Below are 27,176 nucleotides of genomic sequence, written 5' to 3' on the forward strand. Positions count from 1 at the left end.
ACAGCCTGCCGCTAATGTGAAACTAGCCTTATTCTTGTAAACCTGAAGGAGAATTCTCTCTCTGAAACGCGTTGTTTCTCTCCATTAAAAGAATCCATTGATGTGGTCCTTTTGCGCCTGGCGGTCCACCATTCTTAGCTCCATGTCTGAACATGGCCTAGATATAAATGACGCTTATAGACGCTCCATGGTTTTTTGGCACTGGACATAATTTTGTAATTATTGGCTCAGCCCTCCCCTCCCCCCTCCAAAATGGCCGATAACAGAGAGCAATAAAAAGCTCTAGTAAATCTATGGTCACATAGAAAAAGCATAATTACATTGCCGGGTCTAGATTGCCCACAAGCCCGGTCATCTTCTGAGATCTCAGGGGCTTTGTCAGGCCGGGGTCGGCCATCTTCATTCATCTTTCAGCAGCAATTACTATCATGTCTGCTGGGTCCTGATCAATTTCTGCAGCGGCCATCTGTGGTCAAATATTAAAGCGCCATTTACCAATATGTCTAATATTGATCTCATTGATTTTAATCAAATTTACTGGAGGCCGCGGGGCAGGTCCCGTTGGGCCGCAGGCTGATACCTCAGCAGTTCACGTTGTGTGTGACCAGAATACAACTGTCATCTAGATGGCGGCTCATTACCTGCAAAAGCCAAGACGGCAGATTAACAGGATTTAATGCAGCAAAACTGTTTCACGATTGCCCCCCACTTTGGGTTTTTTGTTTTTGTTTCCGAAGCCTGTTCCCCCCCCATCTTACTTTATACTGGTTCCGGACACATATTAATATTAGCATACATCATTCTTCCATAGTGCACATTAATAGACGGGTCTAAGCTACAGTGACTCGTGCAGCTTTGAAGGCTGCAGCTCTGAAGGGGTTAATAGGAGGGGAGGGGTGCTTTTATACAAAGGAATCTAAAGACAGTGACAGTTGCCATGGAAACCAGGGAGGCAATTTCTAAAATCATTAGAAGATACACGAAGGAGGGGGTGGGGGGCGGTACGGGAGAGGAATAAACAGAGGGACTGTCAGAGATGGAGAAAATCGGAGTCGGGAAGAGACGGTGGGGGGGTGCAAAATAGGCCGAGAAAAAAAAGGAGAAGAAATTGAAAAAAAAAAGAAAAAGATCTTGTGTGATACATTGTGACAAAGTTAAAATGGGAATGACGGGGGGCACAGGACGGCAATAACAGAGGAGACAAGGACGCAGTTTCTTAGTGATTCCTTTTAATAAATGTGAAAGAAAAAAAAAAATCTGATTCTAAAACCCCCCAAAAAATAACAATTGAAAGAAACCAAGAAGAGACCCCTAACAAAAAAAAATAAACAGGGAGGAGCAGAAAGTAATAATGATAATACACTCAACACAATGTCTCCCCTAAACCTAGCGAGTCCAGGCCCGAGCCGAGTACAGGGGGAGAGGGGGCTGTGTGTACATACACGCTCAGCCTACAAAACACACTCACGTATACCACCCCCCCCCCCATATATACATACACACAGTCATACACCGTGCTCCCGGCCCTCCCTGTAAATGGGCCGGTCACCTATACAGTAATGGAGGCAGCCATATCGGGAGCACAATTCTTAAATATTTGTATCTCCCTTTAACTGGTTACTAGAGAGATGGCCAACAAAGTAGATGCCACCATTACGCGGGGTTGCCAGGTACACTAATGAGCAGAATTAATCAGAGTGAACATTGTTGAAAGCCTTACCTTGTCCTTGCCTAATGCTAAAGCTGCCTACATACTGTGGATACGGGTGGTAGCAGTCCAAAATAGAAATAGGAAAATCTACTACACTATATTTTTGGTTAAAGGTCAAATAGAATCAGATTGTCCTACACGAGACGGTGTCTTCTACAAACTATTAACGTCAAAAAAAGGACGCCTCCAAAATGTGATGGGTCTGGAAGTAATTATTATTTGGCCATTGGGAAACCCTTTGTTGACCAACTTCCCACCTGACTGTGTATGGTCAACTTATAGTCTTCAAACTGTATGTGGAACTATTGCCTTCCTAGGGTTATACCAACTCTTGGCTGTCCACTTGAGGTCTGGTTGGACCTAGTTTAATGGCTACTGGTTCCCAATGGAAGTAACGAAAGACCCCAATAACGTTTCTGAACTCAACCATGATGTTTTACACATAGGGACGAGATGTTGACAAATGATGGATTCATATTTGGAAGTGAGCCATAATTAGGAGTAATCCTGTCTATTCTTCACCTGAATGTATCAATGAATTGTCTGAACCCTAGTTTGTTGTGGACACATCACATCAAAGGGTCTTGATTATGGCCTAATTCACATGTCAGTATTCTGGTCACCATTTTTCATCTGTAACCTAAAACTAGGAGTGGAACCTAAATAGAGAAAGCATAACCAAAATATCTGCATCTCATCCATATGGTTTCACCTTGTGAACACTGGCCTGAATACTGCTGTGTGAACGAGTGCTAACAAGAAGTAAATGTCTTGAATGCCTTCGTTATGGGCCAAACTGCACTCCACCATCGACCTTCCTATGCCAACCTGCATCATGATGGAAAATGTGATATACACATGTGTTCAGGGTGTTGGGTTGTCCTCGAATCTATGATGTATGTATCATACATGAACATCTCTCATTGAGCTGGTCAACGTGATATCTACATAGACGTGAGCTGCTCATTGGTGGAAACCAACTATTTGGACAGAATCCACATACATCTCTAATGTTTTTGTTTTTTACTGTATTTGACCTTTTTTTCTCCCCTCCTGATGTAAGTGGTTCTACGTTGTGCCTAGATGGCACTTACCTCCCTCCAGGGGAAAGATTGCTCTTCGGCATTCATGGCCTGTCAAGAAATACTGCAATATCTCCCTGAGAAGCATAATATGTAATGATATCTGTAAGCCACTTAAAGGGGCAGGTTATAAAAAGTGGTGCCCACAAAGTGCCATCAATTCACAACACGTCTGTTCTACTCAGTAGTTTTGAGAAATGTTCTTCTGCTTTATTAGGTCAAGTACCAAATAGTCATCCCTTCCCCGTGTGTATATATAGAGTGTAAAATACAGTTGTCTATACAAGTATACATCCGTTCCTGAGCATTCATTCACACACCGATTCATAACCCATGAAAGGAGTTTAATACATATGTACACCCACACACGTACCCCCCTCTCCAGTTCTGTAACTTTTCTCCAAATGTAATATGAAAATAAACATCCCCACCCCTCCTCCCCTCCCAAAAAAAACACAACATTTTCTAAAACCAACCATATTCATAACCCAACACCCCAAAAAATAGAAAAAAAAAAAAAAAAAGGGGGAGTGAAGGGGTTTAGAGGGAGACAAAAATTCTCACACACCTCACTGCCATCCCCCGTGCAGAAGTGAGAGATATATATAATTTTATTTTTTTCCCTTTGGAGGTAGTCAAACTTGCGAACGCGTGAACAAAAAAGAAAACTCAAAAAGAAAAGAAAAAAAAGTCTTCTCTATTGGTTATGTGAGCCGCTATGAGGTAATAACGCTGTTCTTTGATTGGCTGAGCCAAAGGATTCTGGGTAGACTCTGGAGGGAAGGAGTGAGGAGTAATAAAGTCTTGTGTACTTTTTGCTTTCCCTCCTCTTTGTAGCTCTTTTTTTATTTTCTAGATTTTTTGTGATGCCTGTATTCGAGTTGCTCCTCCTCATTTTGCTTCTCCACACCATCTCCTTCCCTCGTTTTTGCTTAATCCTTTTGTCTCTTAGGTTTGCCACGTTTTGTAACCTGTCATTTTCCCTCTTTAATACACTCTTCCTTTGTTTGTCCCCTACAAGCAACTCCCCTCTTCCACCTCCTCTTTACTTGGGCCGGATGTCCCCTCCACCTAACCAATTTTTTTTTTTTTGTTACACATTTTTTTTCCAGCCCATGAAGATATGGTTATGTAATACATTCATATCGTTCCAACACACAGAGTAAGTGGTGGATATCTTTGAAGCAGGATCAAATTTCAATGTCCACTTCCTTTTTGGAAATCGGGAAGCCATCATCTTCCATTAATGTCATGATCTTTAGCCTTTTTTACTGGATCCCGCTTGCGGCACAGATGCCCTTTTCAACAAAGTGGTGAGAGGAAGCTTGGGTGAGAGTAAGAGGGGACGGAAAGAGAGGTCCCACACTCTCTATCCCGTTTAGACCAAAGTTACAGAGTTCGGTTCATGGAAAGACCATAGTTTGTTGGAGGGGTGACAGGGGAGAAGTATAGAGAGGAGGAGAGTGCTCAGTTAGAGGTGTCAGAATGTACACTGCCTGGTCCTTCTGTTGGGGAAGTGACCGAGGAGGGGGTAACGGCCTCTTGCCACCCTCCATTGGCCTGAAAACAAAGAAAATTAAGGTTATCAGAGAAGTTAGACATACATGCTATACTGTCCAGAGAGATGGAAATAAAGCTTTCCAAACACATTAAAGTCGCCCAAAACGTCCAATTTAGACTACTTCAGCCGCCCATTGTTTAAAAATAATACAAACGATCATTCGTTATGGCCAAAGACTGACTATTGTCTGCTAAAAATGTGACTGTTGTCAGCTGAAGGTACACTTGCCAGTCTGCACAAGTGTCTTCCTCATCTGTCTGGCATGGTAATGGTCGAATTATTCCTAGAAAAGTACAGATGGACGACCAATTGACCTTTTTGTGGATGATCATAATCTTATATGTCTGGCTAATTTAAGAGATATTCTTGAAGCTTACCCGAATCTCCCGAGGGCTGTATATTTGATTTGCTGATAAACTGTCACTGTAACCAGGGCCCATCGTGTGACGCAAGGACTCCACCTAGAAGAACAAAAAATATAAATGTTTAGGGAAATTTAAGAGTAGATAAGAAAAAAGAAGAAGAAGGTAGAAAAGCAAGTACAATACAATGTGGAGAAGAATAAGGGAAGTGTGATGGGTATATAAACCTGGGTAACAAACAGGAGGAAAAAAAAGTACACAATGGACAATACTGAGCAAATTATGTATAGAGCAATGAAAGCACAAACAAAAATAAAATAATAGCAGTTAAGGGGACCTAAAACTGACCTGTGAAGGGGGGTAAGAATCCCCGTTTAAGCCCTGCATCGCCATGAACATGTCATTAGATCCAGACAAGTTGAATGAGCCACCAGAACCTGAGAGAAGAACGAGATAGAGGAGAAAATATAGAAGATTCAAGGAGCACAGCGGTGGAGTAAGAAAGAAAAGAGGACGGAAGCAAAGCAGATTGAATCGATAAGGTTTGGGAAGGTGCAGCCCAAGGTTGAGATGAATGAAGGTTAAGATGAAGTAACAGGTGAATGTGGATGAAGATGTAGAATGGAAAGTCAACAGAAGGTGAAAGTGTGGACAGTTGATAATTTGATGTAGGGAATTGTGAGGAATATGGGTTGTGTTCCAGAACAAAGTCATTGGGGTGGTACAGAATTAGTAGGATATTCAAGGTTCGGTTATCCAATTTGCAGAACAAGTGAGGAAGAAGAAGAAGAAATTGGATGGGAAAAGACAGAATGGAAAAGCAGAGAAATGAGAAGGAACAAAGAACAGTAGTTAGATGGGACTGCAGCCTAAAGTTACGGCTCAGTTAACTATCCAACCAGGTGTAAGATGACTATTTTATATAGAGTGTGTTTTACCTAATAAAATTCTACATGGAAGCTCTAGAGTACATCGTTATTGAATAATCCCACAATTGCCCAGAAGCAAGGAGGGTGACCCACCGGCAGATGTTGGTGTCGTTGGAGAATTTGCTCCACTGTGACTTCCCTGCGTTACAGTAACGGCTGTCTTCACTGCGTAGATGTTGGCCTCCTCTTGAAATTTTCCAATGTTTTTCTTGTACCTAATTCTTTTATTCCCAAACCAGTTGGACACCTGTAGAAACATGGTACACAATGGATATATTCTGTATTCTGAAACTCTAAAGGACTCTAGATTGGTCAACATAACTACTTAGAAGAGGAACAGGAATATAATAAAAAATTATCGTATCCTTTCCTCAAGGAACAGCCACTGATTTCAGGTTGCCCATATGTGACTACTGTACAGTGACATCATTTACCTGTGATACAGTGATACCACACTTCTTTGCAAGTTCCTCTTTTGCCTCTTCACTAGGGTAAGGGTTACTGAGGTGTGAGTAGAAGTACTCGTTAAGGACTTCCGTTGCCTGTTTACTAAAATTCCTCCTCTTTCGTCTAAAAAGAAAAAAAGACAGTCAATTGTATCAGTTACTTCTCCTGAACACCCATAAGAATGGTCCTTAACGAATGTCCACCCGCCCACTTACCTTGCATCTAAGAACCGAGAGCGAAGGATCATGACTGCTTCACATGTGGACTGCTTGAGCTGCATTTGGATTGTACTAAACTTTCTATGGATAATCCCGACCATCCTCTCAATCTCTTTGGGGGAGATAGGTCTGGTTCGACTCTGTTCTCTTAAAAGGTTCATGACGTGTGTGGTGAACTCGTTACATGCCTGAGAAATAATGGGAACATTTTTGTGAAATTTTATTTTTCTAGCCCGTTACCTTCCATGTATGACCACTTCCTAGCCTTCAGCCACCTCACCTGCTCGTACTTCTCCAACTCTGCATGGTAAATTTGCCTGATTTGGGAGAGTTTGTTCCTGTAATCCGAATGTTCTATAGAGTTATCTGGAGAGACTCCACCAGACGCCGCAGCTGCTGCAGCTGCCGCTGCGGACCCACCTCCCTTTTCTGGTCCTGCTACACCTTCTGCCAGCAACATATTGTCCAAACGCATCAACTGAGGGTCAACAGGCTCCTCTTCCTGATTGTTTCGGATGCTGAGACCTGGGGGGAAAAAACAAACAAAAACACTGGTCAATTTAGACGTTGGACCTCAGTTTGCTGCTAAGACCTAAAACGTGAAATGAGCCTTATAAATGAGCAGGATTGGGAGTTAGTGTGTATCTGAGGAGCAGGGAGGTTAGACATTGAGGGAGTCTGACTGTGTCATGCTTCAATGATTTCTCAGAGAGCACGAGAAACTAAACAATAGCCAGGAATATGCCAAATGCTGCATGCGTTCCTGGACTGACTTTATGCTGTGGGTGTATCTGAAATACTTAGAGGCGTAATGAAACAGGCAGGTTACTACATGTATATACACAACATGTACTGGTGGCTGTGCATCAGATGGATGATGTCGTCATCATCCATACAGCCCAGACATAGTCCTTAGGATCGTATAAAAGGGGATTATATGCATCTCCAATCCTCCTGTAGACTGCTGACTGGGAAAGATCTTCTTGCACCACAATGTGCTGAGGCTGGCGGATGTTTGGGAAGGAATGGTCCAAATTTAATATCAAATACTTAATCCGATGATTTCATTACGTGTTTTTATTAAGTGGCTGGCACAAAACCCAGGAATCCAGGAAGTGCGGGTGCCAAGAAACCAATAAAACGAATCGAGGACGCAAGTTCAAGTTGGAAAAATTCAGGCTAGAGAGTGACTAAAAGCAGGATGCAAATTTTCAGAAAATTGGAAATATCCATTAGTTTTAAGGTCACTTGTGACTTTCTCTCACCATACGGAATTACTGACGCACATTGTAACTGCATTATTCCCCGATTTAAGTGAAATTAGTCGAGACTGAAGGCGCATTTACATGCAATCATCAGGTGAAGAAACGGCTGTACTTACATGCAGCGATCACCTCCGCTGTAGGGGAAGGAACGATGGCTACTGCAGTCGCTCATCCTCCTACAAAGTCCTCGTTTCTGGGCAGCAGATCCCTGTTCACACTGTGCAATCTGCTGACCAGAAACGATGATTCAATGTGCTGTATGAAAGATAATTTCACCCGGTGAACAAGCGTTTTGCTCGTTCATCGTGGGATCGGCAGCACATTTACACGGACCTATTATTGGGAACGTAGTGGCTTTCATTCCCGATAATTGTGCAGTGTGAATCCACATTAAAGGGATTGTGAAACCCCCCCCCCACTCGGTCAGACCTGTAAAGGAACAATTACCTACCTGCTTCCGGCTCCTCGCTCCTTCTCATCCAGCCCTGTGATCCTCCACTGGGCTTCCTCAATGTCAGCATCCAGTTTGACGTCACCACAATCAATCACTGGCCATGGCAGTGACCGGATTCCCTTGCGTCATGTGACAAGGGGAGCCGGTCACCTCCACGGATCGTGATTGGCTGTGGTGACGTCAAATTGGATGTCGAGGGAGGCCAGCAGAACATCGTAGGCCTGGATCAGGAGTGGGAAGCCGGCATCTTCCCTTTACCGTTCGGCTGAGTGAGAGTTGGGGGGGGGGGGGTCATATTTTCATTAAAGGGGCGATCCCATGCAGACATTTATGGGGTGACTATAGGATAGTCCATAATTGTCCAGAACCTGCTCATATGGCGCAAATGAGGCCCCTAAAGTGACCGGCGTAAGCTGCGCATGCGCAGTCACACGTCTATTCACCGGTTGTGAAATGGAAGAGCGGAGCGGGCACCAAAAGTGGGATTTGCACATATCTTACATTTATGGTATATTATATCTATGTGCCATAAACATCCCAGATCGGAGAACCCGTTTATGATGAATCTTTACTGTAGCTGGTGATGACGCCCGACATACATTTGTATTTCTAGTTGCCCAGTTATTACCCTAGACCTGTGGTCTCCAACCTGATGTAGAACTACAACTCCCAGCATGTCACAACACACAGCAGGCTCTGAGGGTATGTTAGGGTGTAGTGGAACTACAACTCCTGAGTGCCAGAAGTCAGAGACCACTGCTCTCTACATGTGCTTCCAGTGTCTGGCATAGGGCAAGGCCTGGGTACACCCCCCCTGCACCCGTCATGTGACCACCAAGGTGTGACACCGGGTGACAACCCTTATATTACAGAGAAGTGAACGACTTCACCCTGAACACATAGCGCTCAATAGATGCAGCGTTTCCTGTCTTTCCAGCCCTTCCCCCCTCTCAGCCAATCCGCACTCTCAGACAAGCAGAGGCTCCCAGCCACCGTCGCTGTGGAGACGACCTAGCGACGACCTTTTCTCCCGCCACAGCAACAGCAGAGGAAACATGGCTGCCATAGCAACGAAGGAGGGGGGGGGGTGTTAGATGGGCTCTACAAAATGGGGAGAATTAGGCAAAGAAGAGTCGAAGAAAGGGGCTGAAACCGGTGACAGAGGGACAGGAAAGGGGCAGGACGGGATGATTATATACAGACTCTGGAGGTCGTGTATCAATAGTCTGGTACAACACATCACGATACCCTCCGAAAATGGCGCCTGTAAAGCACACTGGGGGGTCATTTAGTAAAAAAATTGTCGCAAGTCCCTTTTTTAAATTGGCGGTGTAACAACATTTAGTTGCGCAGCAAGTTTCGGGCCATTTTTGGCGGGAAGGTGTCAGGGTCGGTGCTCCGGCCCTGACTAATTTATTACAAAAAAAACTATTGTTTTTGCCAGGTGCAAGGACTGCCATAGATGTACCCATTTTATAAAGGGGCGCACACCTCGTCATAAATCAGAAAACATACGGTAGCGCATTTCTCACTATACGCAGACACGCGAGCCCCAGTCTTTTCATGTCTGGTGCTCCTACTGTTTAGAAGACCCAGATATTTGATCATCAAGCTTTCTGATGTAGGCCGAACGAATAAAAACACGCTTCACGTAAATAATCAAAGGTTATCGGATAGGTAATCAGTATATGAATAGTAGATGCAGACGTGTTATATACAGTAAAGATCCACAAAAGCGTTTTTCGAGGATTTGAGTCTCCGAAGTGCAAGGAAACGCAGAAGGTTTGACCACAAATTTTACTTTAGCGCAGTCTTGCGATGTGTCCAGATCTGCCGTAACCTACTTCGCTGTGGTGCCGCTCTCAAGCCTCAGAACACACACGGTGAACCCGGCGACCACACTTTATCTGTCACCCCAGGGTCCCAGACAGGGACGGATTTGGCCTTACTTGGGGTCCAATCAAATTTATTTCTGAAGGTCGCTGCCACATTGTTAGGCTCCACCTCATCACACCGCTAAACTCCACCCTCAGCTTAGCAGTGCAGCCTGGGCGCTACTGCTCTACAGCTGGGATGGGCACCCTGAGGAGCTGAACCTGCTGCACAGGCACTACGTCCGGCAGGGGGGCCCTGACATTTGTTTTGCTTCTGCTAAGATAAGCTAAAAAAAAAATAATAATTTTTTTTCTTGAATTTTCGATTACCAGTCCTGAAGACTGAGCAAGAAGGAACCAATAACAGGACTAGGTCATTGAGTTAGTGTCCGATTAAAGAGCTTGTCCAAAATTAAAAAACATGGCTGCTTTTTTCCACCAACCGCAGCGCCACCCCTGTCCACAGGTTGTGTGTGGTATTGCAGCTCAGCCCGAATCTTTTCTATGCAGTGAGCTGCAATATCTGACACACCCATGGACAGGTGTGACGCTGGAAGAAAGCTGCCATGTTTTAATAATCCCAGACAAGCTCTTTAAATCGCAACACAACCTGACAGACGTCTCTATCCCCACTATGAATGCCAGAGATTAGAGAAGTCAATACATTTTTGGCAAACTTAATTTAACGGCATCTAAATTTAATATAGAGGAAGGAGGCAGCACGCGGTGGTGGACATTTCCTTGAAGGAGGCCTGGAGTAGACCAGGAGCCGGCCACATAGCAGAGGTTGCTTTTCTACGTGCAAGGGGCTGTCCAGCGCTTAATGAGACCTGATTAACGAGCCTCCTTGTTTACTCTCCCAGATGAAGCAGATTCATAACAGATAATTACGCCGCCCCCCACCCCTCGCAGCCCCTGTCACAATTATGTAATTAACACCGAGATATTAATGGGGAGGCTGGGCAGCGGTGTGACACGGAGATTATCCCGAGCGCTCACACACACGGCGGGGGCACAGCTGTGCCTGCAGGTCTCACACTCTGCACAGACTGGCACGCCAGGTAATGCCCGTTGTAGGCGTCTGCTCGTTTGATAAAGCCCTCCAGCCTCGCAGTGAGACACTCATGCTTTTAATTACTCCTGCAGTTTAGAAAGCGGCAGTAGATGGCATCTTATTTTACTAACAGGATCTAGCCCGAGCCTATCTGATCTCCATTTACAGTGCAGTCTATGGTTCTCTGTTATCAGCCAGATGTCTCATCCACTGTGATGGTCCAGCTTTTGCCATAGGCTAAACATGTGATTTCTTTATTACTGTTATTTTTGGGTCATCGGCATAATGCCACGCTGCAGAAAGCTGCGAGTGCTAGCCACAACCACTAATGACCACGTCTAATAACACCATTAGAGCATGTTCACACTTGCTTTTTGTGTGTAGATATCACCGCAGATTCTGCATAGTAATCCGTATAGAAAAAACACCTTTCAAAGGGAACTATGTAATACCTCACTTCTCCTGTAGAGGCGCTGTAGGGAAATGAAACACTTTTCCAGTTTAGATTAGTCAATTAAAGGGGTTGTCCCATCGGGACAACTTATAGACAGGATAGTTTGATCAGATGGGGTCTGACCGCTAGGACCCCTGACAATCATGAGAAGAGGGCATGAGCTCTTCAGTTTGAATGGAGCAGTGGTCACGCATGTATCGCAGATAGCTGAATGTTTTTTACTCAGCTTTGTCCAGCAGTCCCATAAAGTGCAATGGATGCCGACTGGCTGGTGGTCATGTGCCACATACCTGTACTTCACTGCTGGACAGCGAGAGAAGAACCGGGCTGGAGATGAGGAAAACGCAGCAGGAGAAACAGGCGAGTATAATTAAATCAGACATCATATAGTAGATGACAATACCTTTCTAACAAGGCTAGAACCAGCCCTGTACCTCACATGGATCCAGAGATCTCCCCATTCATTGCCCTTGTTGCTGCGCTATATTCTCTTCAGACTGGCAGCTCAGGGGGCGTGTTCTTTCTGCTGTAGCTCTTTCCCTATCACAGCTCAGGGGGGGGGTGTCCTTTCTCCTGCAGCCCTGTCCCTGTAACTGTCACAGCTTCTAAACAGTAGATGGAGGTTCCTGGGCCAAATTAATGATGGAGGACCCCCATCCCACCTCTGGGACAAATGGATCATATATATACACCTCTACTTCCTACCAGCCTGGGCAGGGAAGGCGGTTGTTGGAGAACTCCGGGGCATGCGCCCCATGTGTACTCATTAGAATACCACCCAGCCTGAGGTATTGGTGGTCCCCCGGCTTCTGTGGGGTTGTTTGATGGATTACTGAAGTGTACAGAAGTATGAGGGCAGCAGTGGAACGCAAGCCAAAAAATATCAAGTTCTTCACAAAAATCTGAAGAATCCTTCTGGAAATCTCAGCACACCTAGTACTTCACCACACCGTGACTTTCTGACGAAGCAGAACGTATATAATTACTGGCCACTCTTCAGATGTAGATCTTCGTTATCATACATACGCAACACACTGGCTGATGCAGTATAGCGAACACAACGCCTACGCCACAGCCTCCCATAAACGCGAGGTAAAGCAGCAAGTAAACCGATAATCTGACGTCCACTTGGTCATCTCCCATTATAGGGCACAAGGACTCAATCCCCTCCTTATCTGTCTGTGTGTCAGTCTTCACTGTAGCCTTAGCACTCTATTAATGAGCCAGGTAGACCGTCACACTAGCTAAAAACATTTCACAATCTGTTCAGACTCCCCTGTTTCTCATGTGCTTCTTAATATATAGTCAGTAAAAGAAGCGATTTGGCCGAGCCTCTCGTAGAGGTAGGGTTTCTCTGCCCGCTGGCGCTTATGATACATGATTTTGCAGGATGCAATTTTTCTTTTTGTTTTACCAATCGAGCAGGCTCTTGTTGCCCAGAAACCCTTGTTTGTAATTGCTCATTACACAGATACACTAGAAATTATTCCAAGAACCGCTCAGATTATTGTCCTATCAACCGAGAAACTAATTGTGTTTACGCCCATCATAACAGCGGGGTCCGCCGCCTGCCAAGTTCTGTTCCAGCAGATAGTATTGAGGCCTCCCCTCCCCGTCCCCTCACATTATATTCATACTCGTCTGGTCACAAACACTAAATATTTCACATCTTCTCATGCTGACCCTTGGCTAGGACCTGAGGGTACCGAGGAGAAACCACTTCTGACCCGGATTATGGCACGTAGCAGCCCACCGATTCCCCGTCTATTAGTGGAGATAATGGTGTTCTAAATTCAGCGACATCACGGTACCTAGTGTGGTGATGTCACTACCTTTAGAGCCACCACTTGTGCTTATCTTCTTCGAGAAGGCAACAGTAAAGCTCTCCGTACACAGGTAAACCCACCAATTTCTGCATCTGATGCGTATGAGGGTGTCCCGATGGCAGATGTCGATTTCAATATGCCTGATCCTCCTACCTCAATAAAGAGTCAGTATCTTCCACCGTAAGCTGCATCCAAGGCATCTCACTTAGGAAGCCAGACTGCTACTCCATACTGCTGAAGGACAAACACTCAGAAACAGAGGATATCTACAACGTTCTAATACTTCTTAAAAAGTTCTAGGCAACTACTTCCAAAAGGTGGCACTACAGAGACTGTTCTCTTTCTCTGGGAGGTACCTTTTTGCATAGTATTTTCTCACTGAGCATCGCCACTAGATTCAGTACCCCACCACCCCATAAGTTCTTGAGAAACGTAAGACATCAAAAAGCGTCCAGGGCTGGCAAATGTCCCTTTCTCTATTGAGAGCTCATGTATGTGTAGGGGGGGGGAGATCTGGAGCAATAGTTGTTCACCCGACAAATATTGAAGCTGTTTGACCACCTTAAAGCTGGCCATAGAGAATAGATGCAGCAAATCCTGACAGTATTAATCAGATGTGTAAACACAATTCTCTCCATAGCCAATGGTCTCCTGATATCTCCCATTGTGGGGCAAACAAGGATGAACCAGTTGGTTGCTCATTCAATACGAGGAATTAGAGGTTTATGGAGGAGACAAAGCCAACAGATGTCAGTTGAACATCCAATGTCCATGGCCGTCTCCAAGATTTTATTATTTTACTTTAGAAATGTATGTAGATGTTCCAAAGTCTGAGCAGGAGCACATTACGCCCCAGGGCACTGGACACAGTGTGTACACTGCTTTTTCCATCTAGAGGACTTCTAAGTTGGCAGGTCAGGCTCCGCCAGAGGGATAATGGCACAGGACCAATAAATGGAGCTCCGTGCCAAAGGCTTACGCCAAGAAGTTTCAGCATAATTGATGGTTCTGATTCCACGATACGAAGAAGCTACAGACCACAGAGCCTAAAATACATCAACAAATCCACGCTTGCAGGCTGTGGCCTAACTATTGTGTCCTACATACATGCAGATGGTTGTGGTGCAGTGAGGCCACCATATAGTGGTTGCAGCAACCACATGTACCTCAGAGCAGACATCAGAAAGAGTATCTTCCTTATGGCAGGACTGTGCTGTGTGCCCCTAGGAGGAGTTCTATGAACAGAAATTCATGTGAAGCTCGAATCGGAGGCATAAATTACTCTAAATTGAGTGGAATGGTCCAGTTTAGAAAACCCATTCCCATACTAATAGAAGGTTGTCCTCTATTCAGGATCCTTATCCTGTGGCTAGAGTGAAGAGAAGTTACAAAGAGTATCTCCTGCTCTGGTGGACCTATCCTGTGATTATGCATTGATGTAAATGACGATGTGTAATACTTAATTTCTCCTGTAGTGGCGCTGCAGGGAAACTCAACACTTACTGCCAGGTCGTCTCGCAGATTTGAGCTGATCGGTGGAGGTCGCAGCTGGAGGACACTGATCTGCCTATTGTCAAGAGATCCTTCTAACAAGAAGAGATCATCCAAAGTGGAGAACTCCTTTAACTAATAATGACCTAATGTGATATAATTATTAACAGATATCATGGCGACCAAGCCTGAGGTAGACCCCAGAAAAAGAGGCCCAGCCTGGGAAAAAGTACAAAACATCCATATATACAGGTTATACCATCTACTAATGGGGCGATAGGCAAAAGAAAACATCTGTGGGTGCTACTACAGGACAGATATATCGTCCTATGCTTATGTCCAAACTCCGGAAATAAAGTTCACGGGATCGTTTATTAATATCTATAATACTTGGTTGTATATTATAATGAGTATATAACGCAGAGAGGACACGGCGGCTGCGGCGAGGGAGCCCGGGGAGATGGAAATGGAGGCCGCACAAGATTATATGTGTGCACTGTCAGACATTTGATCTGTTCTTGCCCTCCCCCGCTCCATTACCAACCTCACAGTGGGGGGGGGGGGGGGGGGGGGACTCATTAAATAGGAGAAGAGAAGGAGGAGGGGAGATCTTGAGTTCATGATCCCTTATTGTTATACAAATTATAAGCTGCCCCCCTGCTCACCAGGAGAGGCCTCCTGTACATACATAAACAGTCCTGGACCCATCATGTGCGGCACAGAGCGGGAATGGGCCTATATGTACATGCTGTAATACTACGGTGGCCTATAGAGCAGATGAATGTCCCTAGAAGTAATCATTATTGTATTGATATCAATGGGTGCATGGTTGGGGAAGATGGAGATAAGCGGCATCTTCCTACTGGAATAGTACACCCGCTTGTCTGAGCTCAATGTTCAGGTTAATAAGGGGAGATGAGGAACATGAAGGAACAAATCATTAGGCTAATGTGCATAGGCCGACCCCCTACATACAGGAACACGCACAGTCTTGAATAGCCATTAACTGGCGCTCTTGAGCTACATGACCGGGGGGGGGGGGGGGGGGGGGGGGAGACAGGTCCATCAGTTGCCATAGTAGCCAGGACAGAGAGCAGCGTGCTCGCACCCCAAGTCCCCTGCCCTACGCCGCCTGTCATGGAGCATGTAGCCAAAGAAAGCCACCCCGCTGAGCGAATGCAAATATTAGAGCGGGAGGAGAGGAGCTCAGTCCTGACAGAAGCACAGCGGACGACCATCACCGACCGGCCTACAGGGGCAAATCCTCCTAGTGCTGAAGCTGGCGGACATCATACATGTGTGGATTATGCAGACAGAGCAGTTCTTGCTTCTAGTATGGCGGCCAATACAGCTTCCACAGAGGTTGTCACCATGTCTCCCCAGAACGGTACATTTACCTAGTGATGCGGGGGTCCAGAAAAGTTGAATGGCCACTGACTGAAGAAGGAGGTAATAATGGCCATACAGGCTTGACTTTAAGTTGGATTGTGCCCTGGAGTATCTACTATTAATACTTTCCTGTTGTTCCGCACTATCTAGTGCCCAGACACTGCAACCATAGCGGGCCCAGACACCGCAACCATAGCGGGCCCAGACAAGAACACCGTGCCCAAATAATGCAACCATAATGTGACCAGATAATGCAGCCATACCTTGATCAAAAAATGCAACAATACCATGACCACAACCATACCGTTGGCACACAATACATCCATACGGGGCCCAGGTAATAAAACCATACTGTGCTCGGATCATTCAGCCATACAGCTACACTGTGTACAAATAGAAGGTAGCCGCTTCCTTTGTAGAAGCCTCTCTGGATCTGAGGGTGCAGAGTCCAGGTGCTCCCCTTCGGTAGTGGCCGGCAGTGCGCCTCGAGCTGTCCTCTCAACAGATTTAACTAAGAAAGGTCCGAGTACGACCGCTGTGAATGATCTTAGCATTAGGTCAAGGCGAGCTGGAGGCGGCAGTGGCATCTCACCTGTCTTCTCCTTTATCTCACACAGTACACTGAAGAGGGCCGGCTTCATCCGATGGCAGTTTAAGGCGTGTTTCCTGTTTGGGGCGAAAAGATGGACAAAGTTAGTGGAGTAAAAGCCATGGAGGGAGTATTCCTTATCATACATTATTTAAAAAAGGAAGAGATTCCTGTCCACCATAAATTGATATGTGCACACCGCGTTACGAGGTTCTGCGGCAGCTGAGGTGTGCGCTATGAGGCTCTGCGGCAGCTGAGGTGTGCGCTATGAGGCTCTGCGGCAGCTGAGGTGTGCGCTATGAGGCTCTGCGGCAGCTGAGGTGTGCGCTATGAGGCTCTGCGGCAGCTGAGGTGTGCGCTATGAGGCTCTGCGGCAGCTGAGGTGTGCGCTATGAGGCTCTGCGGCAGCTGAGGTGTGCGCTATGAGGCTCTGCGGCAGCTGAGGTGTGCGCTATGAGGCTCTGCGGCAGCTGAGGTGTGCGCTATGAGGCTCTGCGGCAGCTGAGGTGTGCGCTATGAGGCTCTGCGGCAGCTGAGGTGTGCGCTATGAGGCTCTGCGGCAGCTGAGGTGTGCGCTATGAGGCTCTGCGGCAGCTGAGGTGTGCGCTATGAGGCTCTGCGGCAGCTGAGGTGTGCGCTATGAGGCTCTGCGGCAGCTGAGGTGTGCGCTATGAGGTTCTGCGGCAGCTGAGGTGTGCGCTATGAGGCTCTGCGGCAGCTGAGGTGTGCGCTATGAGGTTCTGCGGCAGCTGAGGTGTGCGCTATGAGGTTCTGCGGCAGCTGAGGTGTGCGCTATGAGGTTCTGCGGCAGCTGAGGTGTGCGCCATGAGGTTCTGCGGCAGCTGAGGTGTGCGCTATGAGGTTCTGCAGCAGTTGCACCACATTATGTGCCGCACTTCGTAGCCCTCTCCCCTCAATGACTAATAAAGCTACTCCGGCAGCTGTGAAGATAATTATCTCCCCGCATCTATAGAATGAGGATGTTGATGAGTCTGATTCTCCAGGTTGTCAGGACTACCTTGAGGATTGAAAACCGCCGCCATAAGCAAAGTACAATGGAAAACAAGGTATATTTAGGACAGCGCTTGTAGCAACGTGTAATTAGGTCAGTGTCCTTGGAAAAGGCCTTGGGATGGGGCCGGGGCAGGGCCTACTTTGCATATAGGCAGAGATGAAGCCATTTTCTTCAAAAAGAGTTAAAAGGAGCACTCAGAGCAAAACAGGCCTAGTACACTACTCGAGGGGGCGGAGCATGACACAAGGATGCCGACAACCAGAGAGTCCCTGCATCATGTCCCGCCCCCTTTAGGCCCTGCACTAGGCATGACGACACAATGGAACTGTGAAAAAGAGAAACAGGTCTTTGCTGCCCATAGCAACCAATCACAGCGCAGCTTTCATTTCGTATTCTGCCTTTGAAAAATGAAAGCTGTGCTGTGATTGGTCGCTATGGGCAACAAAGAAAGCTTTTCTTTCAGATTGTTTTCTGTGGCGTCCTGGCACTTTTTTGTGTTTGTAAAAATCACCATAAAACACTTTTTTTGTGTTTAGCATAGTTTTATTACAGGATTGTAATCCTTGGGATAGACCACCAATATCTCATCAGCGGGGGCCCAATTCCCCGAACCCCCAACAGCTGTTTCAGGATAGCTCCGGCGCCAGAACTCCACAGCTCCATCCATTGTGCAGTGGACACAGCCGGTAACTGCAGCCTTGCTCCTATTATATAGTGAACGTATTTACTAGCTGCATCCACTACACAATGGATGGAGCTGTGGAGTCCCGGCTCTACTGTGAAACGGCTGATCGTCCGCGGTGCGGGATGTCCAACCTCCACTGATCTGATATTGATGGCCTATACTGCGGACAGGTCATCAATATCATAGTTGCCAACAGTCTCAAATTTGCAGGGACTGTCCATAATTTTTAGAGACAGTCCTGGTAAATATAGTCTGTCCCAGGCCGAAAACAGGTGGGACTTATGGAAACCCCGTCCATAAACTGGCTGTCCCTGCCATTTTTGGGCTTTCTTAGGAGCAGGGCTTATATACCCTGGATCCACCAACTGCGGTGTTAGTAAGTATGCAACATTAAAATCCTGGACAAGCCCTTTCAATGTGTGGTCTCACTTCAGCAAATAGTATTTATCATGTAGAGTAAGTTAATACAAGCCACTTACTAATGTATTGCGATTGTCCATATTGCTTCCTTTGCTGGCTGGATTTATTTTTCCTTCACATTATACACTGCTCATTTCCATGGTTACGACCACCCTGCAATCCATTAGCGATGGTCGTGCTTTCACGCTATAGAAAAAAGCAGTAGCCTATATGAGTCCCACGGTCCTGGCCACCAGAGAGGCCGGTGCTTTTTGCCTATAGTGTGCAAGCACGACCACCACTGATGGATTGCAGGGTGGTCGTAACCATGGAAACGAGCTGTGAAAAACATGATGGAAAAAGGAATCCGGCCAGCAAAGGAAGCAATATGGAGAATCACAATACATCAGTAAGTGGCTTGTAGTAACTTTCTCTACATGATAAATGCCATTTACTGAAGGGAGACGACCCCTTTTAGACTTTATTTTATTTATTTTTTTCTTCTATGTAGGGAAAACCCTTGGGAAAAAAACTATTCCCAGAGAATGCTGCATTTTAAGAAAAAATGTAAAAAAAATAAAGAAAAAAAACATAATGCAAGTGAAGAAAAACGCCAGGAAAAAAAAATTGCAGCGTGTTTCACAATTTCCTATTGCCTTACAGCGAATATTTGATGTGACGTTTTTATGAAAAGGACTATGGGGAGCATTTACTGAAGCCCAGTGTTTAGTAAGGAGTCAGATGGAGCAAGATGCGACAAATTTATTAAGAGGTGCACGCTCCTCTTGTAAGGTATGTGCTCCGGAAATTGACATCTCACTCCAGCTCTAGGTCAGCTCTATGGCAATTAAAGTGTTAAATGCCACCCAACAAGAATCTGGTGGGACTGGTGTATTATTTCCTATATAATGTATGCCGGCGGCCAGGGGTGCACCTAGCCTTTATGCTGCCGGCAGAAAACTGAAATGGTGCGCCGCCCCAATTTCTTAACCTAACCCCTTTGCCACAATGAAAGCGCTCATTGCCCATGGCCCTTCCGCTGCCCCCCCCTCCTTGCCCCTACCTGAGGCGATCACCTCACCTGGCCTCATTGGTGGTTCATCCCTGTGTCTAGTCATTCATTTTAATAGATGACTGCGTAGGTTAGATACGTCAGACACCACCATTACTATGCCCAACTGGCATGAATAATAATGTGACTAAGATGCTGATCGCCGTCTATCTCCAGGGGATCAGAATGGCTTAATTCTGACCCATCCGATGCTGGAATCCATAGACTGTTTGGGAGCCCTCCCAGACTATATAGATTTTCATGGTTCCTCCATAAAGTCAGTAAGAGTGCTTCCCAGCGCCAGTCAGGTCGGGAGGATTTTCTGATGTATACCTCCTACAGATGCCACGACGTAGGCACACAGCGGCAAGCATCGCCCAAAGGCGTACATTGCACAGAATACGTTCACCCCGTGAACCCGCTGGCTCAGTCGTATATTTACTGCAGTCACTTTGAGCATCACCCCAGTCTTCATCATAACCTCATTCTGCTGGAGCCACCGTCCCCCATCATCCCCCACCACTTTGAGTGAATTGGTGCCGGCATCATCCCGCTCTGTCATCAGTTTTCTCCCTGCAGAAAGCTCATCCCATTTCGTACTGATCAATAATCCCCATTTTCATTCTACTCTTGATCTATTACATCAATCCTGGATGGATCGGCTCAGGATAAAAAAAAAAAAGAAGAAAATTAAAGTAAAGCCATCTCCTGCGCACAGTACAGGCGGACATTTTGTGTGTGTCCAAGAAGGACCGAAGACTGACCTAGAGGTGACCATCGACATTAAAAATCTGTATGGGCTTCGAGTCTACGGTGGCAATTTGATCGTTTCGAACCAAGGAAAATCTGTTGTGCTGGTTACACAGATCGGTCAGCAGACAAATGGCGAATTAAACCGCCCCCCCGACCATGTCAGATGACATTGGTCATGATATCAGACAATGGGCCCATACACGTACCACCCATACAGGCAATTCCTATGCAACACAATGACGCTTATCCAGTGCGATATATTCTCAGTGCAAAAATGATCATACGTCCTTGGATAATACCACCATAAACATAACATAGCACAAAAAACAACCAGTCCAACCAAAAGTTCACCAGTTATGACCACATTGGAAATTATCTTCTGGGCTAAGTTTTACTCTACTATGACTAGACTGGTGGAAATTGGTCATTATGGCCTGTGTATGGGCAGGTTTGGGCCATACCCAAGACAGAATCGGACCTCAGTCTAAATATGGAGAGTTATTCATTAGATAGCTGTTGGCCAAAAGAGTGTTCGGTCAACCACCATTCTGCCCGATCCCCCTGGGGACATTCATTTTTGGCTTAGACGAGCATGTACGGTATTGGTTATCGAGAGGGGAGTGAATCGGGCCATACACAAGATACTGGTCAGCCGAATGAGGGTTTGGCTGACAGCTCTCTCTCCCGATCAGGGCCGAACTGGCCCACGAGAGGATCCTGTGGTGGGCCCAAGCTCTGACAATAATGGACCCCTAAAAAATAGGGCCCTCAAGGTCCTATAGACACAAAGAGTGGGCCCAGAGACTTCAGACCTACGCTGCTCCTGATCTTCCTGTACAGATGCATGCTGAATGGGAGAAAGTTGCTGCCAGACACCTCTGTCAGTGGCTCATCTCTCTGAGAGCAAAAGGATCTGGCAGTTGAAATCCCATGTGCCCGATCCTCATCTCTCCCCCAACAATACCCATCAAAGTAGAGTCAGGGGTCTCCATACACATTAGATGGTTAGCAGAACCTGCCAAAATTGTGAGATTTGGCCTACATCGATCTAATGTTTATGGCCAACTCTCTGGCAATGGTTTATCTCCCTTGAGAAGAGGAGATGTATTGGGCATGTTGAAATCCAACAGCTCAAATCGCTTTTTCCCCTCGGTATATCTGCCACCAGGAGAAACTCAGAACATCCCCAAACACACTTGATGGTCCTCGGTCATGCTGAAATCAGTGGGTTTGGCCAACATTCCTCTGTTGCGTATAGTCTACATTACATGCATGATTACTTTAGAATGGCCAAGCTGCAATACCAGACACATTCTATGGACAAAGGTGGCGCCGTTTTAGGCAGACCTTTTCTCTAATCTCATACAATCCTTTTAAAGGGGCAAGGTCCACACTGCTCCAGATCTCCACATCCAAGTCAAGTAACAACAATGGGAGCAAGAACTTCCCAGTCATGGATGAACCTAAAAGGGGAAATCCTCTTTTACAATACATATTAATTCTGGAGACCACAGTCTCTTTCTTTTATCCACTCTCAGGTATCACCATATTCTTGCACTTCAGATGCTCCATCTGTCAATAGGGTTTCAAGCGCCGTAGCACTTGAGATGCTCAGACCGTCAAGCTCTACCTTTTAAGAGTGGGTTTGCCCTTTAATAAATGACGTTGTCAAGTCCCGACTGATCCTCTCCATCGTAGGATGGCAACTACTATGAGGAGTGTTCTTAAGGTCTAGGGTTAAACACCCGTAGGATCTCAGGAGAACTTATAACCTCAGAACAGATGGTGTCAGACCCTGGACTCTTTGCACGGCAGCTGTGCCAACTACTATGCCAACCCCCCTACAGAAACCTACTATTAATGACACTGCAGAATTATACAGGGTAATATAATATTGCAGGGATTCTCACCCCAGCATGCTATAAATAGGCCTTTAATGAGCATCACACCACACTTCTAGAGGGTTTTATGGAGTCAATAAACTCAGGGCGATTACTCTTATCACAATAGATACTGGAACCGTTCCTGGACATTTAAAGGAGAATCTGTCCTACGGGAAGTTTTCCCTTTTCCTGAAAATTCCTACACCCTCTAGCAAACCTCCGGCACTCCAGCTGTTCTGAAACTACAACTCCCAGAATCCACCTTTTACTTCTAGGGGTGTTACAAGAACAGCCAAGTGAGTGTGCATGCTGGGAGTTGTAGTTTCACAGCAGCTGGAGTGCGGAAGGTTGCTGATCCATGGTCTAACAGATGGGCGCCAGTTATTCCAGGCAGAGCATTCATTTGCATTGCTATATCATTTGCGTTCATTAGCATAAGATAACATAACCGCTAATAGAACAGTGCCCCTAGTGGCCAAACAGCAAACACCACAAGAAAGACTTATCAAGGAGAATAATTAATGACCCGATGCTTTATCCAAGAAGAAAAGATCTGCACAACCCAAATGATTCCTCCGACTCCACAAATTACTGTCGTGTCAGCTCTCATGAAAGGCATAACAGCTCTGACTGTTCATAGGTGTACAGATGTGCTTGCTCAGGACTGTCACATTCCAAGTCAATGGCTTAGGTTGATAAAAAAAAATAAAGATGGAGCGAAGTACAACAAAGTGATATTTTTAATACTGGAGTGGCCCCAAAGTTGCTTCTATGACCCAATGGCCTCTTATTTTGTCTTAGATCAGATTTCATAAAGGCTTCCAAATGTCTCCCCAGCCCATAAAGGTCTTGAACCTACACATGCAAACGAAATGCCTCTTGGAGAACACGTCCAAAGCAAACAATTTGGGTTTATTGGATCCCTTAAGGGATGTCCCTGTAAACACTTGCTAATATATATTTGGGCCTTGTAAGGGAGCCATAGTAGGCCTATGGACCATACCACCCATCCTTGGTGTGATTCCCATGGGACCAACCATTGATCACTCCAAAACAGTAAGGTTTGCATATAAGGGCTGTATACAGAAGAGAGGGGGACTATGGACCATACCATTCATCCTTCATGCGATTCCCATGGGACGACCATTAGCCATCCCAACACAGTCAGGTTTGCATAGAAGGATTATATAAAAGAGGAGAGGGGCACTATGGACCATACCACATATCCTTGGCGTGATTCCCATGGGACCAACCCTTGGCCATCCCAAAACAGGTTTGCATATAAGGGCTGTATACAGAGGAGAGGGGCACTATGGATCATACCACTCATCCTTGGTGTGATTTCCATGGGACCAATCATTGGTCATCCCAAAACAGTCAGGTTTGCATATAAGGGCTGTATACAGAAGAGAGGGGGACTATGGACCATACCACTCATCCTTGGTGTAATTCCCATGGGACCATCCTAAACCAAATCGATAGACCTCATAGCTGTACCTATGCCCTAGTTGCCCCCCTGTAGTTCCCAGATTCAGAGTAGCGCCTTATGTGCCCCCCTACTATCTACATAGGAACTCCTCCTAAACTCTACACCAGCATTATAAATCTCCACATCCCAGGAGATCCCATAAATTCCAAGAGCTCAATGTGTTCGCGAAGAGATCGCAATAAATGATATTAAAATCTATGACATGCATTCTGCTACAAATAGCAAAACCACTGGTGGTTCCAGAGGCGCGTTAGGAGGATCAATGCAAATTCTGAGGTTTATAGGCAAAAGGAGTCTCCCTGCTCCACGAGGGCTGGAAACCCAGAGGTCTGTCTGGGCTCTTAGAACAACACGGTTTTATGGGATTAGTCCTGTTGTCATCATGAGACCTTTTATAGGGTGAATTAAATGTCAAAAATTATGCAACCAAATACGTGGAGTGTCACCGGGCCCAGACCCAGAGCTGTATAAAGGTTATGGGTTAAGTATTGGGTTTTATTAGTACAGGGAGTTAAAGGGATACACAAAGGACCATTGTCCCAAGCAGGGACTGGGGAGGGACAGCACTATTCTACACTAGGGAGTCATTTTTATTAATATATATATATATATATATATATATATATATATATATTTTTATTATTGTATTATTGTAAAGGTGTTTTCACACATTGCATTTTTTTGCCTCTTTTCCCACTTTTTTTTTTTTTTTCGGTTAAAAATTTAGCGGCCAGATCAACAAAGAATTATGAGATGCACTACAGTATGTTTTGCTGCATTAGTGTGTGTGTGTTTTAACACGTTTGACTTTTTTTTATTTTTTTTATTTTTTTTATTGCAGCATGTCCCAGTTTTTTTTTTACCCATAGAGTTCTCCATAACGAAAAAAAAGGCAAATGTGTGAAAAAAGATCACCTAAAAAAAAAAGAAAAAAAAAAAAAAAGAAATCTTGTGCCATTTTAACAAGCTCACAAAAGCCACAAAGTGTGTGAACTTTAGCACAATTTAGTTACGGTAAGTCAAGCATAAGGCCTATAGGGCAGCTGCAAACTATAATTTGCCCCAAAAAAAATAAAAAAAATTATGTTTAAAAAAATCACAGGCTGTATAATAAGTCATAGATTATATAATAAGTAAAATGTAAAAAAAATATAATAAAAATTACCTAGCTAAAAATCCATGCATTTAATTTTTTTCTTCTTTACCCAGTTTATACTAATAATATAAAAAATAACATTGAGGACTGTTATTATATCGTCTCAACAGCCCACAACAACACAGGCCACGTGCGTAATAGTCACATAAAATACACTCAGGCATGGAGGATAATCAGAGAGGCTTTTTCATGAGTATTTTTTAAAGTTATTACTAATATTATTTCCATATTATGGAGCAACTACCCCAGGGTATAACCCACTGATAAGGCGGAGGGCAGGGACCACACATTATTATACTGAACCTATAACTACAAAACACATCGAAAACTAAAGAAAATATTTGAAAGAAATGTAAATAAACAAAAAATAAATAATAATATACAAAAAAAAAAAGTATATTTTCTAAAGTTTTGGGAGCAGAGACTGAACCATAAGAACAAAGCTAAAGCTGCACATAATCTAATGTGGTTCTTTTTCTTTCTCTTGGGACTTGTAAGGATTCATTAAAAATGCTAATTGATAGAATTACATGGAGGCAGTGTGACTGTGGGGCTCCTCTTCTTGGCTGGGCTTTCCAAACTTTTAACACTTTCATGGGGTAAACAGCTGCCTTTAGCAAGTTTAGAGGGCAAATCAACATCATAAAAGCCCACTAACACCCCATGCATGGAGGCCTGTTAGCAATTAGACCTTTCCAAGGGCAATCAGGTTCCTTTTGTGGCATGCAATAAGCTGATAAAAGGGGACCGAGTGACCTGGGATGATGGACTGGAGGACATTATGGGTTTATAGGGTTAACAGCACACTGTAGGCTCCTGTATAGGTGAGCACACAATGCTGGATCCTATGTACACACAGGCCTCCACCCCCAGCCAGCCACCCCCTCCCCTCCTTGCACTCACTTTGCTTGGGCCTCATCCAGGCTCTGGTCAGTGATAGTCATGATCTGTTGCAATATATCGCCAATATCCTGCTTCCTGGGCTCCCCATTGTCTGCTGTGTCGTGCATGGGGTGGGGGGTGAGGGTTTGGGGTACCCCATGGAGAGGGTGCCCTGGAATCCCAACCCCCCTGCTCTGGAGTAGCCTTCCTTGTTCATCCATCTCCCTGTTCTTGGCTAGTAATGGGTCTCTTCCTTGGTATTGATCTGTTTTCTTCTCCCTTCCAGCTTCTTTGCCTTAGAAGTCACTCCTGTCCTTCACCCAACTCCTTCTCCTCCTGGCTGTGCTTCTCCTCCTTGTTGTCCAAGTGTCTCCCTCCTCCTGGAAGTCACCCTCTGGACAGTGGAGCCTGGAGGAGGCTCGGTGGCCCTTGGCTGCTATTAATAACCGGCCTGGAGCTCGTCCTCTGCTCCTCGCACAGATCTAGATCGCCCAGATCTCGGTCGCTCCAGCTGGAGGGGCGCAGACTTTTGCAGCCCTCTGCCGTTCTTTCTTGCCTCTTTATTAATGGGTCACCCAGGATCCAGCAGCGATGTTCAGGCTGGGAAGAGAGGAGTGTAAAATGGTGAATAGCTGGGGAGAAGGGGGGAGGAGAGAGGAGGAGGAGGAATGTGGCCCTGGTGCCTCTCCCCTCATGCTGGATTCACAGCTCTCTGCTGCCTCCTGACTGTCACATTCCTTCCTCTGAGCTCTCCCTCCAGGAGGTGCCTTCATTCACTAGTGGCTACAATGTTACCTCGTGTGATACTTCCCTGCCTGCCATTCATGTGCTACATTGTATCCACCTCTCCCCTCCAGCACCAAGATCTCTACATTGTATCAACTGCCTACACATCTCCCTGCTATACTGTATCATCCAACTGCAACTGTGCTGCTACATTGTATCCACCTATCCCCTCCAGCACCAAGATCTCTACATTGTATCAACTGCCTACACATCTCCCTGCTATACTGTATCATCCAACTGCAACTGTGCTGCTACATTGTATCCACCTATCACCAAGACCATCTCTGCTACATTGTATCAACTGTGTACACCTTCCCTGATATATCTGAGAAATAACTGCAACTGTGCTGCTACATTGTATCCACCTATCC

The 27,176-nt window shown here is 45.5% G+C and overlaps 1 protein-coding gene across 2 annotated transcripts; it reads right to left on the bottom strand.

Moving 5' to 3' along the window:
• Window positions 1-1,212: 1,212 nt before the first annotated feature.
• Window positions 1,213-26,839, bottom strand: PBX2 (PBX homeobox 2). Of its 2 annotated transcripts, XM_044305623.1 has the most exons (9): window positions 26,041-26,829; window positions 16,710-16,783; window positions 6,591-6,835; window positions 6,308-6,498; window positions 6,080-6,215; window positions 5,739-5,892; window positions 5,065-5,153; window positions 4,732-4,815; window positions 1,213-4,353 (listed from the first exon to the last, which is right to left on the bottom strand). In XM_044305623.1, the coding sequence occupies exons 1-9, from the start codon at window positions 26,238-26,240 to the stop codon at window positions 4,261-4,263; spliced, it is 1,266 nt and encodes a 421-aa protein (XP_044161558.1). In that variant the 5' UTR covers window positions 26,241-26,829; the 3' UTR covers window positions 1,213-4,260. The 2 variants fall into 2 exon arrangements, with proteins under 2 accessions (XP_044161558.1, XP_044161559.1); XM_044305624.1 differs by lacking the exon at window positions 5,065-5,153 and having other exon boundaries at window positions 26,041-26,839.
• Between the last annotated feature and the right edge of the window lie 337 nt (window positions 26,840-27,176).

Source organism: Bufo gargarizans, chromosome 9, assembly GCF_014858855.1.
Source record: "Bufo gargarizans isolate SCDJY-AF-19 chromosome 9, ASM1485885v1, whole genome shotgun sequence".
Classification (NCBI taxonomy): domain Eukaryota; kingdom Metazoa; phylum Chordata; class Amphibia; order Anura; family Bufonidae; genus Bufo; species Bufo gargarizans.

Bases quoted from the DNA above. Each gene is read 5' to 3' on its own strand.
- PBX2 (XM_044305623.1), bottom strand. From the start codon at position 26,240: ATGGATGAACAAGGAAGGCTACTCCAGAGCAGGGGGGTTGGGATTCCA. The intron at 6,836-16,709 runs GTGAGATGCCAC...TTTTCCCCCCAG, and splicing joins TGAGATAAAGGAGAAGACAG to GTCTCAGCATCCGAAACAAT. The intron at 4,816-5,064 runs GTCAGTTTTAGG...TTGTTCTTCTAG, and splicing joins ATTCTTACCCCCCTTCACAG to GTGGAGTCCTTGCGTCACAC.